The 22,818-nt window shown below is 41.2% G+C and overlaps 2 protein-coding genes across 9 annotated transcripts; both read right to left on the bottom strand.

The window, feature by feature from the left end:
• Window positions 1-1,584: 1,584 nt before the first annotated feature.
• LOC140338960 (uncharacterized) lies at window positions 1,585-20,755 on the bottom strand. 8 transcript variants are annotated; one of them, XM_072423348.1, is made up of 9 exons: window positions 20,688-20,755; window positions 20,332-20,445; window positions 20,072-20,206; window positions 19,873-19,996; window positions 14,268-14,365; window positions 7,414-7,549; window positions 6,740-7,267; window positions 4,728-5,270; window positions 1,585-3,095 (listed from the first exon to the last, which is right to left on the bottom strand). In XM_072423348.1, exons 2-9 carry the CDS (start codon window positions 20,407-20,409, stop codon window positions 2,257-2,259), a joined length of 2,481 nt encoding a protein of 826 aa, XP_072279449.1. In that variant the 5' UTR covers window positions 20,410-20,445; window positions 20,688-20,755; the 3' UTR covers window positions 1,585-2,256. The 8 variants fall into 8 exon arrangements, with proteins under 8 accessions (XP_072279449.1, XP_072279448.1, XP_072279453.1 ...); XM_072423347.1 differs by having other exon boundaries at window positions 20,332-20,733; XM_072423354.1 differs by lacking the exons at window positions 1,585-3,095; window positions 4,728-5,270; window positions 6,740-7,267; window positions 7,414-7,549 and adding exons at window positions 10,580-12,153; window positions 13,396-13,495; window positions 13,587-13,684; window positions 14,048-14,171 and having other exon boundaries at window positions 20,332-20,719.
• On the bottom strand, window positions 17,518-18,438 carry LOC140339124 (uncharacterized). The gene has a single exon (XM_072423699.1). It carries the CDS (start codon window positions 18,325-18,327, stop codon window positions 17,623-17,625), a length of 705 nt encoding a protein of 234 aa, XP_072279800.1. The 5' UTR covers window positions 18,328-18,438; the 3' UTR covers window positions 17,518-17,622.
• Window positions 20,756-22,818: the final 2,063 nt, after the last annotated feature.

Below are 22,818 nucleotides of genomic sequence, written 5' to 3'. Positions count from 1 at the left end.
TGCTGCTCTGGTCCTGTCAAACTTGAAACTCTATGACATCATCATGTACAGTGCAGGACCAGCAGTCCTGCATTGTAGAAAAGGACAACAAGGGTCCGACCATGACTCAGGACAGCAGAGGAGATCAGCAGCTTTTGGGGAAGGGGAATGAGGTATTTGTTCTGATTCCACCCGCTATGCCAAGCAAGCATTTAAGCCACACAGTACATTTGTATGGGGATATTTGTAAATGGGGGGTGGGGGCTACCCTACATTATAGGACATTAAAAAGCAATTCAGAGTTGTGCTTTAACTTAGGTTTAACCAGTGCACCTCTCACCGCTGTGGCTGTCATTACTTCATATTTACATAGTAGGTCAGGTTGAAAAAAGACATAAGTCCATCAAGTTCAACCACTTGGGAAATCTCATATATAAAACCCTATGGACATAGTTGGTGTATCCGGAGCTTAAACTTCTTTTCCTCCAGACGTAAAAAGTGCCCTTTTGTTCCTTGTAATGATCTCAAAGTGAATAACTTGGAAGAGAGTTCTCAATATGGACCATTTATATATTTATACAGGGTGATCATATCCCCTCTTCAACGTCTCTTCTTAAAGGAGAATAAATTCAATTCAGATATTCTCTCCTCATAGCTGAGCTCCTCCATTTCTTTTTTTAGTTTAGTTGCCCTTTTCTGCGCTCTCTCAAAATGTCCTTTTTGTGAACTAGAGCCCAAAAATGGACTGCATATTCCAGATGAGGTCTGACCAATGCTTTGTACAGGGGCAATCTATTGGTACCATGCCAGTGTTTAAAGCGTCTCTAAAAATTAGAAACAATGGCTTTGAAATAACTGAGCTCAGCTCTTTGAGGACACGTGGATGTAATCCATTGGGTCCTGGTGCTTTGTCAACCTTAATTTTGCTCAACTGTTTCTCAATCATATCAATTTTGAGCAATTGTGACTCATTTAAGGCAGTGACATTGCTATTATGAATTTAGACTTGATCTCATCTATTTTCCATTCTGTACAGAGCTACAAAAAGTTCTTAGTAAATCAGATTTTTCTTTATCCCCAGTTACCAACCCAGAGACATCCTTAAAGGGGGCTACATGCTCAGACCTTTTTGCTATCAATATATTTACCTATAATGTTGGGGATTGGCCTTACGTTGCTTGCATTCTGTCTTGTATTTTGAAGTTTTCCCTTTTACATCTTTTGTTAAATTCTTTATAGTTTTCAATCAATGAAGGTGATCCTTCATTCTTATATTTTTATGCCATTTTCTTGACTTCTTTTAACACCAGCTGTGAGCCACATAGGTTTTAAATTCAGCCTCTTATTACCCATTGGAATATATTTTTAGTGTGCTTGTGTAGAACAGACTTGAAACATTCCGATTTCTGTTCTTTGAAGACAATATTGTCTCCCAGTCCAAGTCACAGAGGGCTGGCCTTAATATTTGAAAATTTGCTCTATTAAAATTAAGTGTTTTTATCTTTCCTGTTTTTGTTTCCAGTGTACAGCTGACATTAAATGAAATCATAATATAGAACAAAAAGTTATATATCTTGGAATAAACATGGCTGGCTTTCAGTGATATCATCCTTGAAAATATTTTATTTTTAACACAACTGTTAGACAAAAAAACATAAAACTAAAACATCCTGTTAGAAACACATTTCAAATATCATCAGCAAAACCATTGAGGGAAGAAAAGGAGGAAGGATTTTTCAGAGCTGATTTCAGATCTAATGTTACCTCTTTAATCTACCCAAAAATGGAACTGAACAGCTTATAGCTTTTCAGCTTGTGAGCAGTGTTTATAAAAACTGTCCCAGTTGTCTTTTTTTTTTTTTTACAGCAGCGGCTGAAAAAGCTGTCAGTTTGACAGACATTAAAAGCACTGCCCCAGATGTTTTTGTTTACAGCAATGTCTGTCAAGGCTGTCAATTTGACAGCCAAAAAAATACTGCCACAACACTGATCTCTTTTTTTTTTTACAGCAATAGCTGTCAAAGCTGTCAATTTGACAGCTGCATATGCAGTCACATCTTATATCCTAGGCATATCAGATCTCTACCAAGCTAGCTTTTCTTTGTAGCTGAAACACCCCCAATGTGTCCAATCTCAGAATACAGAGAATATTGAAAAATATTCGGTCAGGTTCTGACATCATCCAGAGTAGTTTCGATGAGGTCAGAGAAAGGACTTACAAAATTGTTCTACAGATAGAAGAGTCTATGAGATATCACCATAGAGGTCTCATTGGCATCAATGGACATGGGTCTTCTGGTGCGTAATTAGGCGTGATTTCAGTGTAAAACATTTCCCACACTCTGAACAGGAAAAGGGACGTTCACCGGTGTGAAGTTTCTGGTGTGTGAGAAGGTTGGATTTCTGAGTGAAACATTTCCCACAATCTAAACAAGAAAAAGGACGTTCTCCCGTGTGACTTCTCTGGTGTATACGGAGGGCTCTCTTCCAAGTAAAACCTTTCCCGCACTCTAGACAGGAAAAAGAACGCTCACCCGTGTGACTCTTCTGATGTTTAAGAAGGTCGTCTTTCCGAGCGAAGCTTTTCTCACACTGTGAACATGAGAACGGACGCTCCCCTGTGTGAGTGCTCTGGTGTCTGCGAAGGTCTGCTCTGTGTTTAAAACACTTACCACACTGAAAACATGAGAAGGGGCGCTCATCTGTGTGACTTTTCAGGTGCCGGAGAAGATGTCCTTTCCAGTTGAAGCATTTCCCACACTCTGAACAGAGATATGGACGCTCGCCCAAGTTTGTTCTTTGATTTTCAAGAAGAGGCAACTCTTCTTCAATTACTTCAGAATTAATAATTTTTTGATTGTTGTTGTGTGAAGATGATATGTGGGGATCAGAGGAATCTAAGGATTTGTCTGCAGTGTTAGGTCTCAGATGGAATTCATTAGTACCAATATGAGAAATATCCTCAGGTGCGGAGGGGTCCATCGATCTCAGCACACAGGCAGCTCTGTGATGTATTGTTGGGGGATCAGGAGAATATTCTGCAATGTCATCGTCTTCTGCTTTACAGTCTGGGGGCAAATTCTGAGGTGTCTCTGGGGTTGTCACTTTGTGTTTACCTGATGGTAACAAAGATTTCATTAACATTGAAAAGAAAAAAAATAATGTTTTGTCATTAGCTGTAATAAATGATGGTGTATGGGATGCTGGGCTTATTATAATGTACAATCATAACAGCAAATTAAATAGGAGAGAATGGTGAGAATAGGAGAGTAGAGGAAAGGTGAGGAGAGAAATGGAAGAAGGAGGAGAGATGAGAGTAATGAAGAGGAGAGTAACTGAGAAGGAAAACAAGAGAGTAATGAGGGAGGGTAAGAAGGGTAATGGGGAATACAGTAAGAGAGGTGAGAATAGGAACGTAAAAAAATAATAATGAAGATAAGATAAATAAAGAAGAAAAACAAAGTGGGGGAGAGAATAATGGAGAAAAAGAGAGCAAGGGGAGGGGAGTAACTGAGAGGGAAAACAAGTACCGTATTTTTCGGACCATAAGACGCACTTTTTTTCCTCCTAAAGTGGGGGGAAAATCAGGGTGCGTCTTATGGTCCGTAAAATACGGTAATGGAGAGGGGAAGGTGGTAATGGAGAAGGCAGGGAAGGAGAGGGGATGAGATTAGTAGACAGGGGAGAAGAAGAAAGTAATGGAGAGGGGAAGAGAGACGTGTTGAAAAGATTAATGGAGAAGAGAAATGGAGAGTAATGGAGATGAGAAATAATGAAGAGGGAAAGTGAGGAGAATAATGAAGAAGGAAGTAATAAAAAGGAAAGAGTAAGAAGAGGAGAGAAATGCAAAGGGGAGGAAAGAAAGAGAGAGGAGTAATAAAAAGCAAAATAATGGAGAGGGGAGTAACGTTGTGCAAAGATTATTAGAGAGGAAAGGAATATAAGAAGTAGGGAGATGAAGAGTAATGGATATAGGGGTTAGGGAGAAAAATGAAGAGGGAAAGTGAGAAGAATAATGAAGAGAGAAGGAAAGTAATAAAGAGGAAAGAAGGGTAATGGAGAGGAGAGTAATGAAAAGGGGAGAAGAGTGGAGTAATGGAGTGGGGAGGGGAGTAATGAAAAGGGAATTAATGGAGAGGGAAGGAAGATAATGAAGTAGACAGAGAGCAATAGAGAGTAGATGAATGGAATGGAATGGAAGGTAATGGAGAGTAAAAAAGGGTAATGGGGGAAAACAGTAATGGAGAAGGGAGGAGACAAATGGACAACAAAGGTGAAAAGTGGAAGAAAGTAGTGGAGAGACGATAAATGGAGAGGGGAGAAAGGTAATGAAGAGGAAAGTTGGGTAGTTGGGAAGAGAGTAATGGAAAGGGGAGGAGGGAAGAGTAATACAAGGCAGATCAATGAAAGGGGGGTAGAACTGTGAAAGGAGATTAATGGAGAGGGGAGGAGGGTAATAAAGTGGGAAGATTGAAAGCAATGAAGCGTAGAGGTGTGTAATGGAGAGGAGGGCAATGGAGAGGTAAGGAGGCTAATGGTGAGAGGAGGACAAACAGAGTAATAGGGAGTAGTGGAGAGAAGATGGAGAGGGGAGAATGGTAATGAAGAGTAATGGATATGGGGGTAGGGAGAGAAATGAAGAGGGAAAGTGAGAAGAATAAAGTGATCTCCTCCATGTGAGACATTTCCCGCATTCTAGCGTGATTTCCCTGATGTTTAAGAAGTTTGTCTTTCCGAGGGATGCTCACCTGTGTGAGTGCTCTGGTGCCTGCGAAGGTCAGCTTTGTGTTTGAAGTTTTTCTCACACTTTAAACATGAAAACGGCCGCTCGTCTGTGTGACTTTTCAGGTGTCGGAGAAGGTGTCCCTTCCAACTGAAACATTTCCCGCACTCTAAACAGAGATACGGCCGCTTCTCTGTGTTTGTGGTCTGTCCTTCAGCAAGAGACGATTCTGATCTAAAGCTTTCACTGACCTCAGAGGTCAGGATTAATTTTTTGTCTTTGTGTGAAGAGAAATCTGAAGGAGCAGATCTGAGTGGAACAGAGGGATCCAAGGATCTATCTGCAGTGTGAAGTCCCTGATGGATTTGATTGGTAACAGGATGAGACTTATGGGAAGTATCTTCAGGTTTAGGGGGATCCCTTGATCTCCGCACACAGGAAGCTCTGTGATGTATTCTTGGAGTCTGTGGCTTTTCTTCTGGAGAATATTTTGCAATGCAATCCTTCTCTCCATTATAGGCCGGATATAAAATCTGAAGTCTCTCCAGGGTAGTAACCTTGTGCCCACCTGATGGAAAGAAGTATTTTTTTAATACTGAACACGGTTTAAATCATCAAAATAAATCAATCAATAAATAATAATATGATACAAAACAACCAAAGTGACTTAAATTATAGAAAGCAAAGGAGAAAAATAACAATAGGGTGGGGAGATATGGAAAGGTATGGAGTGTGGGGGAGGATAATGGAAAAAGTGGTAATGGACAGCAGAAGAGAGGAGAGTATTGGTTAAGGAAGTACTAGAGAAGGAAGTTATAAGGATAAGGGAGGAATGAGAATAAAGAGAGATGAAAACAGTAGTAATAACAATAGTAATGCTGAGTGGAGAAGAGTAATGGAGGGTGGGGGATACAAAGGAGATAAGGGTAATGGAAAGCAGAGGAGAGGATAGTAATGGTAGATGAAAGAATAAAGGAAATTAATAGAAGTTATAAAGAGAGGGGGAGGAAAGGAGAATAATAGGGGATAAAAGTTAAAGAAAGTAATGCTAAGGAGAAGGGAAATACCTATGAAGATGGGTGGAGAGAAATAGAGAGGGAATGAAAATAATGGAGAAAAGAGTAAATTATCCAGAAGAGAGGAGAGTAATGAAGGGGGGATTATAAGAGAGGGGAGAACATTCATTGAAAAGCAGAAATGAAGACGGTAATGGATTGGGAAGTGGAGGAGAGTTACAGAGACGAATAGAGAAAAGAGTAATACAAAGCAGAGAAAGGAGTAACGAGGAAGGAAGTAATAGCGAGTGAAGCTATAAGGAAAGGGGAAGAAAGGAGAATAAAAGAAAGATGAGCAGGGTAATAAGGAATGAAGGGGGGGTAATGGAGATAAAATTATTTAGGGGGAGGGGTGGTAAGAAAATAATGGTAAGAGGTGTGAGGAGAGTAACAGAGAGTTTAAGATAATAATGGAGAAAAGAGTAATGCAAAGCAGAAAAAAGAGTAATGGTGAGGGAAGTATTAGAGAAGCAAGCTATAAGGAAACTGGAATAAAAGAGATAAGTGCAGAGGGATAAAGAGGAATAGGGGAAATTACAGGAACAGTAGCATAAAGGGATCGGGGGATGGGATAAGGAAAGTATAGTGGGTAGACGAGTAATGGATGAGTAATGGAGATGGAAAGACCATAATTGAAAAGAGATGGAAAAATGTAATGGATAGAGAAGAGGAGGAGAGTAACAGAGATTGGAGGGGAATAATGGAGAAAAGAGCAATGGAAAGCAGAGGAGAGAAGAGTAATTTAGAGAGAGGGAGTGAGTAATGAAAAGGGAAGTGGCAAGCAGAGGAGAGGAGATTAGCAGAGAGAGGAGAAATGGGGATCATCACAAAGCAAAGACAAGAGAAGGTGGAACTAGCAATGGGAGAAAGAAGTATACATGTTATGGTCTATGACCGACAATCCAATCTGTTACTCTAAGGCCAAAATGTGACTTCTCTAAGATGGTCATCTTTCCAAGTGAAACATTTATTAACCCGTCACCTGTGTGAGTGCTCTGGTGCCTGTGAAGGTCTGCTCTGTGTTTGAAGTTTTTCTCACACTTCAAACAGGAAAATGGTCGCTCGTCTGTGTGACTTCTCATGTGTCGGAGAAGGTGTCCCTTCCAATTAAAACATTTCCCGCACTCTGAACAGAGATGCGGTTGCTTCGCTATGTTGGTTGTTTGGCCTACACTAAGAGGCAACTCTGATCCAAAGCTTTCACTGACTGAAGTCGGGATTGTTTTATTGTCTTTGTGTGAGGAGAGATCTGGATGAGCAGAAGATCTGAGAGGATCATGGGGGTTCTGGGATCGGTCTGCAGTGGGAAGTCCCTGATGGATTTCATTGGTACTGGGATGAGAAATATCTTCAGGTGTGGAGGAAGCCACTGACCTCCGAACACAGGAAGCTGTGTCATGTATTCTTAAAGGATTGGGGTTTTCTTCCGGAGAATATTCCGGAATGTCTTCTCCTTTATAGTCCAGACATAAAATATGAGGTCCCTCCGGGGTTGTCACCTTGTGTCCACCTGATGGAAAGACGGACATCATAAAAAGGGAATTAACCTTCCTGAGTAGAGGGAAGAGCGATATGGAGGATAACAGAGGGGGAGAGTAATGGAAAGGAATAAAAGTGAAATAGCGCTCCTTTTTAGCTTTAGTTGTTATGACTTACCTATTTCTAGAGAAGATTCCTCCTCTTTCACTGCCACCGTCATTCTGTACTTCTCTGTAGACTGATGATCATCTGTCACAGATCTGTCGCCATCTTCATCTTTAATACCAACTTTGATTTTTATCAGCTCTTCACCCTAACACACCGAATGATGGAAACATCAGTGCCAAGATCCAAAGAAGATACTTACATCATAGATGGCATGTGACCTCCCAGAATCCTCCTCACTTCTCCAAGCAGCAGGCAGATGATCTCCAGGGTGAAGACCAATATCCTCTGGGTCATGTGACTTTGGTTCTTGTCCATTCTCATTCATGTAGTCATGTGATGCAGGAAGTTCCTCTCTATGAAGGGATAATATTGATGTTAATTTTCAGTACCAGATAGATATGTCACGCATTGGGTAATAGAATTTGCTGCATAGACTGATGTGACTGGCTTAGTGTTTTATAAATATATATTAATAGTGTTATCTGTACAGCACCGCGGTATATGTCAGAGCTATATAAATGTATAATAATAGTGTGTGATTGTGGAGGGATATTAGAGTGTCAGCTCCTCTGTACAGAGACTAATGGGACTGGCTCAGTGTTATCTGTACAGCGCTATGGTATATGTCAGAGCTATATAAATGTATAATAATAGTGTGTGACTGTGGGGGGACATTAGAGTGTCAGCTCCTCTGTACATAAATTATTGTGTTCCATGCTACAGTCTGGTGACCCATACCAGATACCTGAGCAGGCTGGAACTCAGGTACAACAATTTGAAAAGCTGGATGGAAAGGGGCTTTTTTTCTATGACCCCCCCCCCATGTATCAACACAAAATCCAGAGCTAAGGTTTCTTGGCAAATATTCCAGCTTCCTCCTCCAGCATGTTCCACACAACAAAGAGACAACAGAGGGTCCAGAGTTCATATTAGAGGACCCCAGGGGGACCTGGGGCTATCTAATTTTAAAGTCTTATCAGAGCTTATGCAGTATATGATGGGGACTGCTCAGATAGTGCTGCTCACTGTTCCACCTGCTGAAACTAAAGCTGGGAACCTGCAATGAATGTATCCCTGTGCAAAATATCTGTTATACTACTGACATTTCTGCATTGCATACTCTTCACTCGCACTTATTGCATTATACTAGAAAATATTCTAGACTCCTACACTTGGTACATTACATACTCCTGACCCCTGCATCACCTTCCTTATATAATCTAGACTCCTGCACTTTGCATAATACATACTCCTGACCCCTGCATCATCTTTGTTATAGATTCCGGACCCCTGCACTCTGCACATTTCATACTCTGACCCCTGCATCATTTTTATCATATAGTCTAGACTCCTGCACTCTGTACAATACATACTCCTGACCCCTGCATCACCTTTGTTATATATGCCAGACCCCTGAACTCTGCACATTACATACCATTAATCCCTGCATCATCTTTGTTATATATTCTAGACTCCTGCATTACATACTTCTGACCCCTGCATCACCTTCATTATACAGACCAGACCCCTGGACTCTGCACATTACATACTAATGACCCCTGCATCATCTTTTTTATATATTCTAGACTCCTGCATTACATACTCCTGACTCTGCATCACCTTTGTTATATATTCCAGACCCCTCCACTCTGCACAATACATACTACCGACCCCTACGTCATCTTTGTTATACATAATAGACCCCTCTACCCTGATATTACATACTTCTGACCCCTGCAGCACATTGGTTATATATTCTAGACCCCTGCACTCTGCACATTACATACTACTGACCCCTGCATCATCTTCGTTACATATTCCAGACCCCTGCACTCTGCACATTTCATACTCCTGACCCCTGCATCATTTTCATCATATATTCTAGACTCCTGCAGTCTGTACATTACATACTCCTGACCCCTGCTTCACCTTAATATATTTTCTAGATCCCTGCACTCTGTACATTACATATGCCTGACCCCTGCCTGCAACACCTTAGTTATATTTTCTAGACCCCTGCACTCTGCACAATAAATACTACTGACCCCTGCATCATATTTGTTATATATTCTAGACTCCTGCACCCTGCACATTACATATTTCTGACCCCTGCATCACCTTCGTTATATATTCCAGACCCCTGTACTCTGCACATTACATACTACTGACACCTGCATCATCTTTGTTATATATTCTAGACTCCTTCACCCTGCACATAACATACTCATGACTCCTGCATCACCTTCATTATACAGACCATACCCCTGCAAGCTGCACATTACATACTACTGAGCCCTGCATCATCTTTGTTATAAATTCCAGACCCCTGCACTCTGCACATTACATACTAAGGAACCCTGCATCATCTTGACTCCTGTACCCTGCATTACCTTTGCTATATATTCTAGACTCCTGCACATTACATACTCCTGACCTTTGCATCACCTTTGTTATATAATCCAGACCCCTGCACTCTGCACATTATATACTACTGATCCCTGCATCATCTTTGTTTTATATCCTAGACTCCTGCACCCTGAACATTATATACTCCTGACCCCTGCATCACCTTCAATAAATATTCCAGACCGCTGCACTCTGCACATTACACACTCCTGACCCCTGCATCACTTTTGTTATATATTCCAGACCTCTGCACTCTGCAAATTACTGACCCCTGCATCATCTTCCTTATTTATTCCTAATCCCTGCACCATTTTGTTTTGCCACAGCAAAATGCAAACTATATAATGTGTTTGGGTGTAAACAAATATGCAAACTGGCCCCTAGGTGAAATAAAATTGGACAACCCTGGTGTACAGAATGCCCCCAGATATGTATTTTCTGTCTTTTGTAATTCTGCTCCGACTCTCTGGAATGGTCTTCCTCATAATGTTCGGCTTGCTCCTTCTTTCTGCTCATTAAAAAAGAGCGCTCAAAACCCATCATTATCAAACCCACCTACCTGTCTTCTTCTTTCTCCCAAACACTCACTACTTCCCACCATTCCATATCTCCCCTCATATTGTGTGATACTTCCCCCACCTTTTAGATTGTAAGCTCTTTGGAACAGGGTTCTCTCCTACTCCTGGGTTAATGTTAGTATCTGTCTGCCATTTGCAACCCCTATTTATTGTACAGCGCTGTGTAATATGTTGATGCTATATAAATCCTGTTTATTAAAAATAATAATTCTCTCATTTTTATTGATTTTTTTTTAAAAATGTCCAAGACATAGAATACTCATGTCACATAGAATGTTCAAGTCACATACATATAATGTACACATATTCAAAGTCCATCCATCAGAGTATAGAGTAGTGGGAGACTAATAGAACTGTCCATGAAGTTCCGGCATAGGTTGGTCACTGCCATCAGATGGAATGGGTTTTTGATGTGCCATTAGACGTGACTTCAGTGTAAAAGACAAGAAAAAAGGCTCTCGCCTCTGATGAGTGAGAGGGTTTCAACCATTTTCAAGTGCAGATTATAAAACTCCGCCCACAATCTGCACATGAAAATGTGCTCCCCGTGTGAATTCTCTGATGAATAATAAGTTCCCATTTCTAGGTGAAACATTTTCCGCACATTAAAATGGATGCTTGCCCATGTGCATTCTCCTATGTTCATTAAGTACACTTTTCCGAACAAAACTTTTCCCACACTCCTCACATGAAAAAGGACGTTGGCCCAAGTGCACTTTCTGATGTTCCGTAAGCACACTTTTCCGAGCAAAACTTTTCCCACACGCCTCACATGAAAAAGGACGCTGGCCCACGTGCACTTTCTGATGTTCCATAAGCACATACTTCCGAGCAAAACTTTTCCCACACTCTAAACACGAAAAAGGCCGCTCGCCCGTGTGAATTCTCTTGTGATCAATGAGTACACTTTTCCGGGCAAAGCTTTTCCCACACACTAAACATGAAAAAGGACGCTCGCCCGTGTGAATTCTCTTGTGATCATTCAGTACACTTTTCCTGACAAAGCTTTTTCCGCACTCAGAACATGAAAAAGGACGCTCGCCCGTGTGAATCTTCTCACGTCTACGTTTTCTTTTCTGAATAAAACATTTACCACCATCCGAAGATGAGAAAGGACGCTCTCTTTTGTGTCTTTTTTGGTGTCTAAGAAATGCAGTCCCTTTAACAAAACTTTTCCCGCACAATGAACATAGAAACGTACGCTTGTTCAAGTGACTTCTCTGATGTGCAAGTAGTGCTCGTTTCTTGGAAAAACTTTTTCTGCACTGTACACAGGAAAAGGTATTCTCATCCCCATGACATTCCTGATTTGTAAGGTTGGCATTGTGAGTGAAACAATCCCTGAACTCAGAGATGGGCAACGCTGCTGTGTGAATTCTCTGGTGGTTAACATAGTCTTCTCTGTGTTTGAAATAATTCCCACAATCCATACATGAAAATGAACGCTCTGACATGTTGGTTTTTTGTTCTTCAACAGGAAACAACTCTGATCTAAAACTTTCACTGACTTTATCTACGTGTGAATCTGAATGTGCAGAAGATAATCTGCAGGGAATACAGGGATCCAAGGATTTGTCTTTAGTGGGAAGTCTTGGATGGATTTGAGAATTATCCTCGTGTTTAGGGGGATCCATTGATCTCTGCACACAGGAAGCTCTGTTATGCATCGTTGGAGTATCGCGGGTGTCTTCTGGAGAAAATTCTCTATTATAGACCAGAGATGAAACCTGATCCAGTCTCTCCGGGGTTGTCAGCTCTGCTCCATCTAATGGAAACAAACAGAATTTAGTATAAGCATAGAAAACAACAGAGGAGAGTAATCAGAGGGGAAGAGAAGAATGCAGATGAGCGAGGAATAATAAAATAGGAGAACAGAGGCAAGAAACGCAGAATGGAAACCATGAATGTAATGGAAATGGAAGGAAAATAAGGAGTAGACTAATGGAGGTAGCAAAAACAGTGATGGAGATAGAATGTAAAGGGGTGTAATGGGGAGCAATAGATATCAGAAGAGAAAAAAGTGATGCAAATGGCAAAAAAGTAATGAAGGAGAGCAGGTGAGATGGACAGGAGAAACATATAGGGCAGAAAAGTGTAATTGAGAAGGGAGGAATGGGTGGAGAGGAAAGTAACTGGAAAGAAACTAATGAAGATGGGAGGAGAAGGTAGTAACAGAAAGGAATATATCGTATTTTTTGCCATATAAGACTCACTTTTTCTTCCCCAAAATTTAGGGGGAAAAGTTAGTGCGTCCTATACGACAAATGTGTTAAAAAAAATAATTAAAACATTATACTCACCCGATACCCGATCCTGCGTGTGTCTCTGGCTGCAGCGTGTCTCTCTTCTCTCCTCTGCCAGCATCGTGTTTTCTCCTGTCTGTAAAGCAAAGCGAAAGAAGCCGGCACAGCGCCACCTGCTGTTCCCTGTCCTAACTGCCGTACAATAGAAAAAAAGCACAGAGTGATCAGAAGGGGAATTTGAATGGCACATGAGTGATGAGAAGGGGAATACCGGTATGAATGGCACATGAGTGATCAGAAGGGGAATAATCTTTCAGAAACTTTTTTTCTAGATTTTCCTCCTTTAAAATTGGGTGCGTCTTATATTCCGGAGCGTCTTATACGGCGAAAAATACGGTAGATACAGAGCTGAGCAGAGTAAGGAAGAGAGGGGAAAAGGACGAGCAATAGCGAGGTTGTGAGGGAATAGGAAAGCAATGAGGATGTAAATAGAATCATGGAAATGTTAAGTAATGGAAATGAGAGGATAGTAATATAGAGGTGTGTAAAGTAGTGCAGGGGGAGAGTGGTAGAAAGACGAAGAAAGGAAAGTAATAGGGAGGGAAGGAAAGGAGAATAATGGAAATGGGAAGTGAAGGGAAAATGGAGAGCGATGGAGAAAATGTTAATGGAAAGGAGAGGGTAGAAGAGCAAAGGAAAGTAATGGAGAGGGGATAAGATAAAAGAGTACAGCGCCCCTTTCAGCTTTAGTTGTTATGACTTGCCGATGTGTAGAGAAGATTGCTCCTCTTTTACTGCAACCATCATTCTGTATTTCTCCGTAGACTGATGATCACCTGTCACAGATCCCACATCATCTTCACTCTAAATACACCAAATGATGGAAATATTAACATGAGAACCACAGAAGACACTTAAATCATATTCCCCGTATTAGACCTTCACTGCCACATACCTGATGAAGGCGAGAAGCTGTGTGATCATCATGCGTGGAATCCCGGGAATACAGAGGACGGGGACATGACTCGGGCGGGTTCCTGTTACTGGATCCATCTGTAGGAAACACACACACTGGCCTTGATTTATTAAAGCTCTTCAAGGCTGGAGAGGATACATTTTCATCAGTGAAGCTGGGTGATCCAATAAACCTGGAATGGATTTGTTTTGTTTTTTCTTAGCAAATGTTTTCGATCCTGAACCATATCCATTCCAGGTTTGCAGGATTACTCAGTGTCGCTGATAAAAGCGACACTAAGTAATCCCTCCAGCCTTGGAGGGATTTAAAAAAATCAGGCCCACTAACTGAATAGATAGTCTCTATGGTTTATCAGATGACATAACAGAGGGGGAGAGTAAGCGAAAAAATGAATAAAAGTGAAATGTTGCCCCCTTTCAGCTTCAGTAGTTAGGACTTACCTTTGTCTAGAGAACATTTCTCCTCTTTTACTGCCACCATCATTCTGTATTTCTCTGTAGACTGATGGTCACCTTCCACAGATCTGTTATTTGCATCGTCTTTCATAATATTTGGTTCCTTACCCTGAACACACGGGGAAAGGATGGCAATAATATAACTTGAGTTCCAAGAACCGAAGAAGACATCATATTTCCTGTATTGTTCCTCAATGCCAGCTACCTGATGATGGTGAGGGATCTCCTGACCTTCCTGTGTGGAATCCCGGGAATACAGAGGACGGGGACATCTCTCTGGTGGGTTCCCATTACTGGATCCATCTGTAGGAAACACACACACTGACTGAATACATTGTCTCTATGTGTTTATCAGATGATGGGGGATCGATCCTCCGTACTGCTCTCTCCTTTACAATAAAGTCTCCTCTTACTCGGTGATGTGAGGGTCTGGTGGTCCTCCATCACGACGTCCTTGTAGAGATATCCTCGGTTGCGACAAGTTCCCAGTCGGTGTGTGAGCAGGCTATTTCCTATCCAGTACATGGACCTTTTCATGCCCCCTAGTGGTCAGGTGCGGTATAGGGATAAGAAAATAGCCTATGTATATATGAGCAGGCTATTTCCCATCCAGTACAAGGACCTTATTATTCCTCAGTGGTCAGGTCCAGTATTTGGATAGGAAATAGCCATCTCATATATATCAAAGGTAAATACCATTCACTACAAAGACCTTTTAATGCCCCCTAGTGGTCAGGTCCAGTATAGGAATAGGTAATAGCCCACTCACATATATCCAGGGTAATTCACATCCAGTAACTGTGCTTGTACTAGATGGCAATTAGCCTGCTCATATGAGTGGGCTATTTTCGATCCGTTTACCGGACCTTAACACTAGGGGGCATGAAAAAATCCTTGTCCTGAATGGGAATTATCCTGGAAATATTGGAGTGGGCTATTTCCTATCCAAATACTGTGCCTGATCACTAAGGAATATTGAGGTCCTTGTACCGGATGGGAATTAGCCTGCTCATATATGAGTGGGCTATTTCCTATCCCTATACAAGACCTTAACATCAGAGGGCATGAATAGGTCCTTGTACTGGATTGGTAATAGCCCACTTATATATAAACAGGCTAATTCCTATCGAGTACAAGGGCCTTCTTATGCCCCCTAGTGGTCAGGTCCTGTAAAAGGTTAGGAAATAGATTGCTTTTATATAAGCAGGATAATTCCCATCCAGTACAAGGACCTCATTATTCCTTAGTGGCCATGTCCAGCATTTGGATAGAAAATACCTTATTATATTTAAGCAGGCTATTTCCCATCCAGTAAAAGGACCTTTGCATGCCTCCTAGTGTTAAGGTCCGGTATAGGGACAGGAAATAGCCCACTCATATATATTCAGGCTAATTCCTATCCATTATATCCATTTTCTATCCTTTTACCAGACCTAACTATTAGTGAGCATCATAAGGTCCTTGTACTAGATGGGAAATAGCCTGCTCATATATGGGTGGGCTATTTCCTATCCAACTACTGGACCTGACCACTAAGGAGTAATGGGGTCCTTGTACTGGATGTGAATAAGCCTGATTATATATGAGTGGGATATTTCCTATCCTTATACCAGACCTGACCGCTAGTGAGTATCATAAGTTCCTTGTACTGGATAGGAATTACCCTGGATATATATGAGTGGGCTATTTCCTATCCCTATACCGGACCTTAACACTAGGGGGCATGAAAATGTCCCTGTACTGGATGGGCAATAGCCTGCCTATATATAATGGGGTATTTTCTATCCAATTACTGGACATGACCACTAAGGAATAATGAGGTCCTTGTACTGGATGAGATTTGAGCAGCATATATGAGCAGGCTATTTCCCATTCTCTAATGTATCTTCTGAACTTCCTCTCGACTCACCTCTAACCCGGAACTTTCTGTTTCTGCAATGACATCACTTCTGTTCTACAAGTTACCTGAGATTCTTTCCGTGCTCTGTAGAAGTCAGGCCATAGCTTAATGAAGTATAGAGTAGCTGCAGCCATCATTCCAAAGTTATATAAAAACTTTCTTCCGAACTTTGTGCTGTCAGTATTTCACTGCAGCCAATAGTGAGTCTGTCATGAAGAGAGTTCGTTCTCTTATAGTGTCATAGAGATGTAAGTCTATGATAGGGATTGTGTCAATGTATTGGGCTGGGCTATGTACTTAGTAGTACGGAAGAACTCTGTCAGAACTTCAGATGGGCCTGAGAAGAATACATTTATAGAGAGAAATGTCTGGAGAAATCTTCCCTTTATTAATATTAGAAATCAGGATTTACATAGCACCAACATATTATGTTGCGCTGTACATTATAATGTCAATCTACTTCCTGTGTCTGGGTACTGTTGTTCTGTAGCTTATTAGCTGCGGTCCCAAAGTATAAAAGTATACAAATCAAAAAACTGTGACTAGGTAGGTGCGGCAAAATGTACAATCACCTCTCCTCACTCCATCACAGGCACAGCCATCTTCATCTGGTTCTTCTCCAGGTGTCGGGTCTTCGGCCATCTTGATCTATATAAAGGTTTCCAAAAATGTTTCTGCACCTTTATGTTTTTTGTTGGAAATGGTGAGGGCGGGAGGAGTAATAATTGGTCGTCTGTGAGTGTCATGTGACTTGTGTGTCTGGCTGAGCTTATTCTCTTATACTCTTATAAGAGTTGTCACGCTCTCCGTCATGCCAAGCCCCCATTATTAGAAACCCCCAGACAAATAAAGTGAGAGGTTATGGAACACCCAGCTTATAGTCCGGATTTCCCGCCACCTGATTTTCACCAATTTGGACCACTCAGAGAAGCTTTAAGGGGAAAAAGATTTTCATGTGATGATGATGTGACAGCACTGGTACATCAGGGGCTTAGCTCTCTACCAAAAACATATTTTGCTAATGGCATTGTTGTCACAACGCTGGGAAAAATGCATCACAAAGGTAGGTGACTATGTAGAAAAGTTATGTCATTTGTTTTGGAAATTTGCAATTATGGAGTTAAAAAATATGCAGAAACTTTTTGAAGACCCCTGATGTGTGTGTATATATATATATATATATATATATGAGATCAGAGGCAGGTTGTTGCCTCTACTGCTCAGTGCTGTCATTACAGTGCTGCTCACAATTCTTGTTGCTGGAGTGAAAGCTGTATCTGAGGACATGCCAGGGTGTCTACATGCAGGCTTCCCTGGTTATTGCCCTTATATCATTTTGAGCCTCCTTGATTAAAATAAGTGAAACCCCAAAAATAGTCTGGAAAGGGATGGGCTAGATGATAGCAGACACATGTATAGTAATCTTTGTTCCAACATTGTTTATGATTGGACAAAGTGGAGGCCCAGGGGGAGAGATTTCCCCTCACTTTCTGGTGATAGGTGATCATTTGGGCCAGAAAGAGGGGAGAAACGGGGATCACACAATAATCAAAACCCCAAATTTCATTTCCACACGGGGCCATGCCGGGTACAAGTACACCATGAGAGGACAGGAAGTGTACCAACCAATACAAGATGGAGATCGTGCCAGTCACAGCCGTTAGTCAGTATGGGTTTTCTGATGTGCAGTAAGGCGTGATTTCCGTGTAAAACATTTTCCACACCGTGGACAGGAAAAAGGACGTTCGCCAGTGTGTGTTCTCTGGTGTGTGAGAAGGTTCGATTTCTGCGTAAAACTTTTCCCACAGTCTAAACATGAAAAAGGACGTTCTCCCGTGTGACTTCTCTGGTGTATGCGGAGAGCTCGTTTCCAAGTGAAACCTTTCCCGCACTCTTGACAGAAAAAAGAACTTTCGCCCGAGTGACTTTTCTGATGCGTGAGTAGGCTTCCCTTCTGAGTGAAACATTTCCCACACTCTGCACATGAAAATGGGCGCTCACCAGTGTGAGTGCCTTGGTGTCTGTGAAGGTCCGCTCTGTGCTTGAAATTTTTCTTGCACTGTAAACATTCAAAAGGACGCTCATCCGTGTGACTTCGCAGGTGCCTGAGAAGGTGTCCCTTCCAGTTAAAACTTTTTCCGCACTCTGAACATAGATATGGACGCTCCCCCAGGTTTGTTCTTTGATTTCCAGAACACAGGATTACTTTATTGCCTTTATATGGAGAAGTATCTAAAGGAGCAGAAGATGATCTGTGGGGATCAGAGAGATCCAAGGATCTGTTTTCAATGTAAAGTCTTTGATGAATTTCATTATTAACCGGATGTGAGTTATGAGAAATATCTTCAGGTGTAGAAGGAGCCATTGATCTTTGGACGTAGGAAGCTCTGTGATGTATTGTTGGAGGATCAGGGTTTTCTTCTGGACAATATTCTGCAATATCATTGTCTTCTACATTATAGTCCAGAGGTAAAATCGGGGGGGGGAAACCGGAAAGAAATAAAAAAAAAAGTGTAATGGCGCCCCCTTTCAGCTTCAGTAGGTATGACTTACCTATGTCTAGAGAAGATTCCTCCTCTTTCATTGCCACCGTCATTCTGTATTTCTCTGTAGACTGATGGTCACCTCTCACAGATCCGTCATCCACATCGTCTTTCATATTGTTTGGTTCCTTACCCTGAACACACGGTGAAATGATGGCAATAATATAACTTGAGTTCCAAGAACCAAAGAACACTTACATCATATTTCCTGTATCGTCCCTCGATGCCACCTACCTGATGATGGTGAGGGATCTCCTGATCTTCCTGTGTGGAATCCCGGGAATACAGAGGATGGGGAGATCTCTCTGGTGGGTTCCCATTATTGGATCCATCTGTAGGAAACACACACACTGACTGAATACATTGTCTCTATGTGTTTATCAGATGATGGGGGATCTATCCTCCGTACTGCTCTCTCCTTTACAATAAAGTCTCCTCTTACCCGGTGATGTGAGGGTCTGGTGGTCCTCCATCATGACGTCCTTGTAGAGGTCCTTGTGTCACAATCCAGACACATCTCATAATATTCTCCCAGAATTCCCAGCACTGCTCACCTCTCCCATCAGAAGCTCCATCATCTTCTGGATGACCCTTAGGATCTTATGCTCCTTGATTCCCTCAGGAGTGAGGAATGAATGTGGAGAGGGATCATGGTGCTGGCTACCAGTAGTTGGTTTCTCAGATATCTTTTTCACAACTTTATAATTCTATGGAAAACATACAAAAAGAATCCTCCGTAAGAATCTCGGTCAGGTCTGGGTTTTATAATACAGAGTTAGGAATGATGTCATGTGACTTCCCAGGATCCTCCTCACTTCTCCGGTCAGCAGGTAGATGATCTCCAGGGTAAGGTCCAATATTTTTTCAGTCATGTGACTTTGGTGCTTATCCATTCTCATTCATGCAATGGTTTGATCTGTGCAGGAAGTTCCTCTCTATGGGTGGATATTATCAATATTTTAGTTATTGGCTTCATATAGTGTATTGGTGTAAAAATTTTCACCTGCAGAGACCGATGGGATTGGGTTAGTGTTACAATGTATGTCAGAGCTATATAAATGTATAATAATAATTTGTGACTGTGTCTGATATAACTGTCTCAGCGTTGTCAATCAGAGGTCACTATATCATTTTACAATATGCATGTGTAAAAGACATCACAGTGAGGACAAGGGCAGCTATAGATATGACGAGTGATTATATAATTATATTATTACCCCCTCCTTTGCCAGTTCCAGCTATGTCTCCTTTCTACTTTCCCCCAACTCACCGTTTACCCCAAACTTCTTGTTTGTATGATGACATCACTTTATGAGGACACCACCTTGTGGACACTAGAGGCACTGCAGAAAACAGTCTCCTCTTACCCGGTGATGTGAGGGTCTGGTGGTCCTCCATCATGACGTCCTTGTAGAGGTCCTTGTGTCCTTCTAAATACTCCCACTCCTCCATGGAGAAATAGACAGTGACATCCTGACACCTTATCGGAACCTGACACACACAATGATACAGTCACCATCCAGACACATTCCATATTAATGTCCCAGAATTGCTGACACCGCTTACCTCTCCCGTCAGCAGCTCAATCATCTTCTGGGTGACTTCTAGAATCTTTTGCTTCTTGATTCCGGCAGGGGTCAGCAATGGAGGTGGAAAGGAAGTCCAATTCTCATTCGATGTCTTTTTCACAACTTCATAATCCTATTGAGAAACATACAGAACACTCATCGCTATGTACAGAATTCTTTTACTTCTCTTGTCCGGTCTGTGTATTTTGTTGGTCATGATAACAGTGAAGTCATGTGACCTCCCAGAATCGTTCTCACCTCTCCGATCAGCAGGTAGATGATGTCCAGGGTGAATTCTAATATCTTCTTGGTCATGTGATTTTGATGCTTGTCCATTCTCAGGTCATGTGATCTTTACAAGGAATTTCCTCTCTATAGATGGATATTATTGATATTGTTAACATGTAACCATGGCGTTGAAGTTCAAAGACTGAAGTAACAGGCTTAAGGTTCTCTGTTCATTCATACAATATATGCCAGATACATTCAGGAAATACCATTATACTATCTGTGAATGTTGCAGCATCTGCTTGATATAAAATATGTTGTAGTAAATAAGGAAGATGAGGATGGACATCACTGGCGGTTAAATAAAAATATATATATCTTATTACCTCCTCTACTGCCAGTTCTTGAAATGCCTACTCTCTACTTCCTGCACTCTCCCCTCTGACCCGGAACTTCCTGTTTATGCCATTACATCACTTCCTTTCTGTGTATTCTACCTGTTATGAGGTTACCACCTTGTGGAGAATAAAGGTACTGCAGCACTCATTCCATAGTTATCTACAAATTGTCCTCTGGGGGTTTCTGTTGTAAATCACCATCACACTACAACCATGGGTACATGTGTGTCCTGAAGTAAAATAAGCTGCAACAGGCCAAAAGGAAACAGTAAGTAGTAAAAGCTCAAGAGCCATGTGAAGAACTTTACAACTGAAGCTGGCATCACAAGATCCAGCATTCTCCAACTGATAGTTTCCAAGTTCTCAACTCTCACGCATCAGCAGGCAGCTCCTTCACTGAAAGGCCTAAATAGATGGATAGTTTTTCAATGTTATTTTTTAGTTCGGAGAGATATTCCCAAGAGAAAAACATTCTGGCCCAGGTTTGTCCCAAAAAGGATTCATTTTCATTTAAATCACTAGTCCTTCAAAAGACAAATACCTTAGCAACTACAGACCAGGACTTCAACCAAGGACCAATCTAAGTAGAAATTGTCTCTCAATAGATCAAATAGAACTTATTATAACTATTGTGTTAGATGGTGAAACTTGATGACCCATACCAAATGCCGGACCTGGCTGCAACTAGTGTACAAAGATTTAAATAGAAGGAAATTAAGGAAATATAATAGTAATATAATATAATAAAAGGAAAGTTAAGGAAATATGATAGTAATATAACAGAATAATATAATAATAGAAGTAAAATTAAGGAAATATGATAGTAATATAATATAAAGGAAAATTAAGGAAATATAATAGTAATATAATAATATAATATTAGAAGGAAGATTAAGGAAATATAATAGTAATATACCGTATTTTTCGGACTATAAGACGCTCCGGCCTATAAGACGCACCCAATTTTGAAGGAGAAAAACCTAGAAAAAAAAGATTCTGAACAAAATACTAAAAAATCACACTGACTGAATACATTGTCTCTATGTGTTTATCAGATGATGGGGGATCTATCCTCCGTACTGCTCTCTCCTTTACAATAAAGTCTCCTCTTACCCGGTGATGTGAGGGTCTGGTGGTCCTCCATCATGACGTCCTTGTAGAGGTCCTTGTGTCACAATCCAGACACATCTCATAATATTCTCCCAGAATTCCCAGCACTGCTCACCTCTCCCATCAGAAGCTCCATCATCTTCTGGATGACCCTTAGGATCTTATGCTCCTTGATTCCCTCAGGAGTGAGGAATGAATGTGGAGAGGGATCATGGTGCTGGCTACCAGTAGTTGGTTTCTCAGATATCTTTTTCACAACTTTATAATTCTATGGAAAACATACAAAAAGAATCCTCCGTAAGAATCTCGGTCAGGTCTGGGTTTTATAATACAGAGTTAGGAATGATGTCATGTGACCTCCCAGGATCCTCCTTACTTCTCCGGTCAGCAGGTAGATGATCTCCAGGGTTAGGTCCAATATTTTTTCAGTCATGTGACTTTGGTGCTTATCCATTCTCATTCATGCAATGGTTTGATCTGTGCAGGAAGTTCCTCTCTATGGGTGTATATTATCAATATTTTAGTTATTGGCTTCATATAGTGTATTGGTGTAAAAATTTTCACCTGCAGAGACCGATGGGATTGGGTTAGTGTTACAATGTATGTCAGAGCTATATAAATGTATAATAATAATTTGTGACTGTGTCTGATATAACTGTCTCAGCGTTGTCAATCAGAGGTCACTATATCATTTTACAATATGCATGTGTAAAAGACATCACAGTGAGGACAAGGGCAGCTATAGATATGACGAGTGATTATATAATTATATTATTACCCCCTCCTTTGCCAGTTCCAGCTATGTCTCCTTTCTACTTTCCCCCAACTCACCGTTTACCCCAAACTTCTTGTTTGTATGATGACATCACTTTATGAGGACACCACCTTGTGGACACTAGAGGCACTGCAGAAAACCCAAGGTAGCACCTTTTTACCCAATTGCTACCATGAAGCTAAAACGAGCCGGACTCCATTTCCATGGATGTAAAGCGTCTATTTTTATGATAGA

This window comes from Pyxicephalus adspersus, chromosome 10 (genome assembly GCF_032062135.1).
Source record: "Pyxicephalus adspersus chromosome 10, UCB_Pads_2.0, whole genome shotgun sequence".
Taxonomy (NCBI): Eukaryota; Metazoa; Chordata; class Amphibia; order Anura; family Pyxicephalidae; genus Pyxicephalus; species Pyxicephalus adspersus.
The sequence above is the reverse complement of the archived record's forward strand: the minus strand, read 5'-3'. Positions and strand labels throughout refer to the sequence as shown.

Excerpts from the sequence above, each read along its gene's own strand:
- LOC140339124 (XM_072423699.1), bottom strand. The coding sequence starts at position 18,327 with ATGGCTCCTTCTACACCTGAAGATATTTCTCATAACTCACATCCGGTT.
- LOC140338960 (XM_072423348.1), bottom strand. The coding sequence starts at position 20,409 with ATGGACAAGCATCAAAATCACATGACCAAGAAGATATTAGAATTCACC. Across the intron at positions 14,366-19,872 it reads CCAGACCCTCACATCACCGG|ATGGATCCAGTAATGGGAAC; the intron begins GTAAGAGGAGAC and ends TGTTTCCTACAG. Across the intron at positions 5,271-6,739 it reads GCACCAGAGCACTCACACAG|GTGGGCACAAGGTTACTACC; the intron begins GTGACGGGTTAA and ends TCTTTCCATCAG.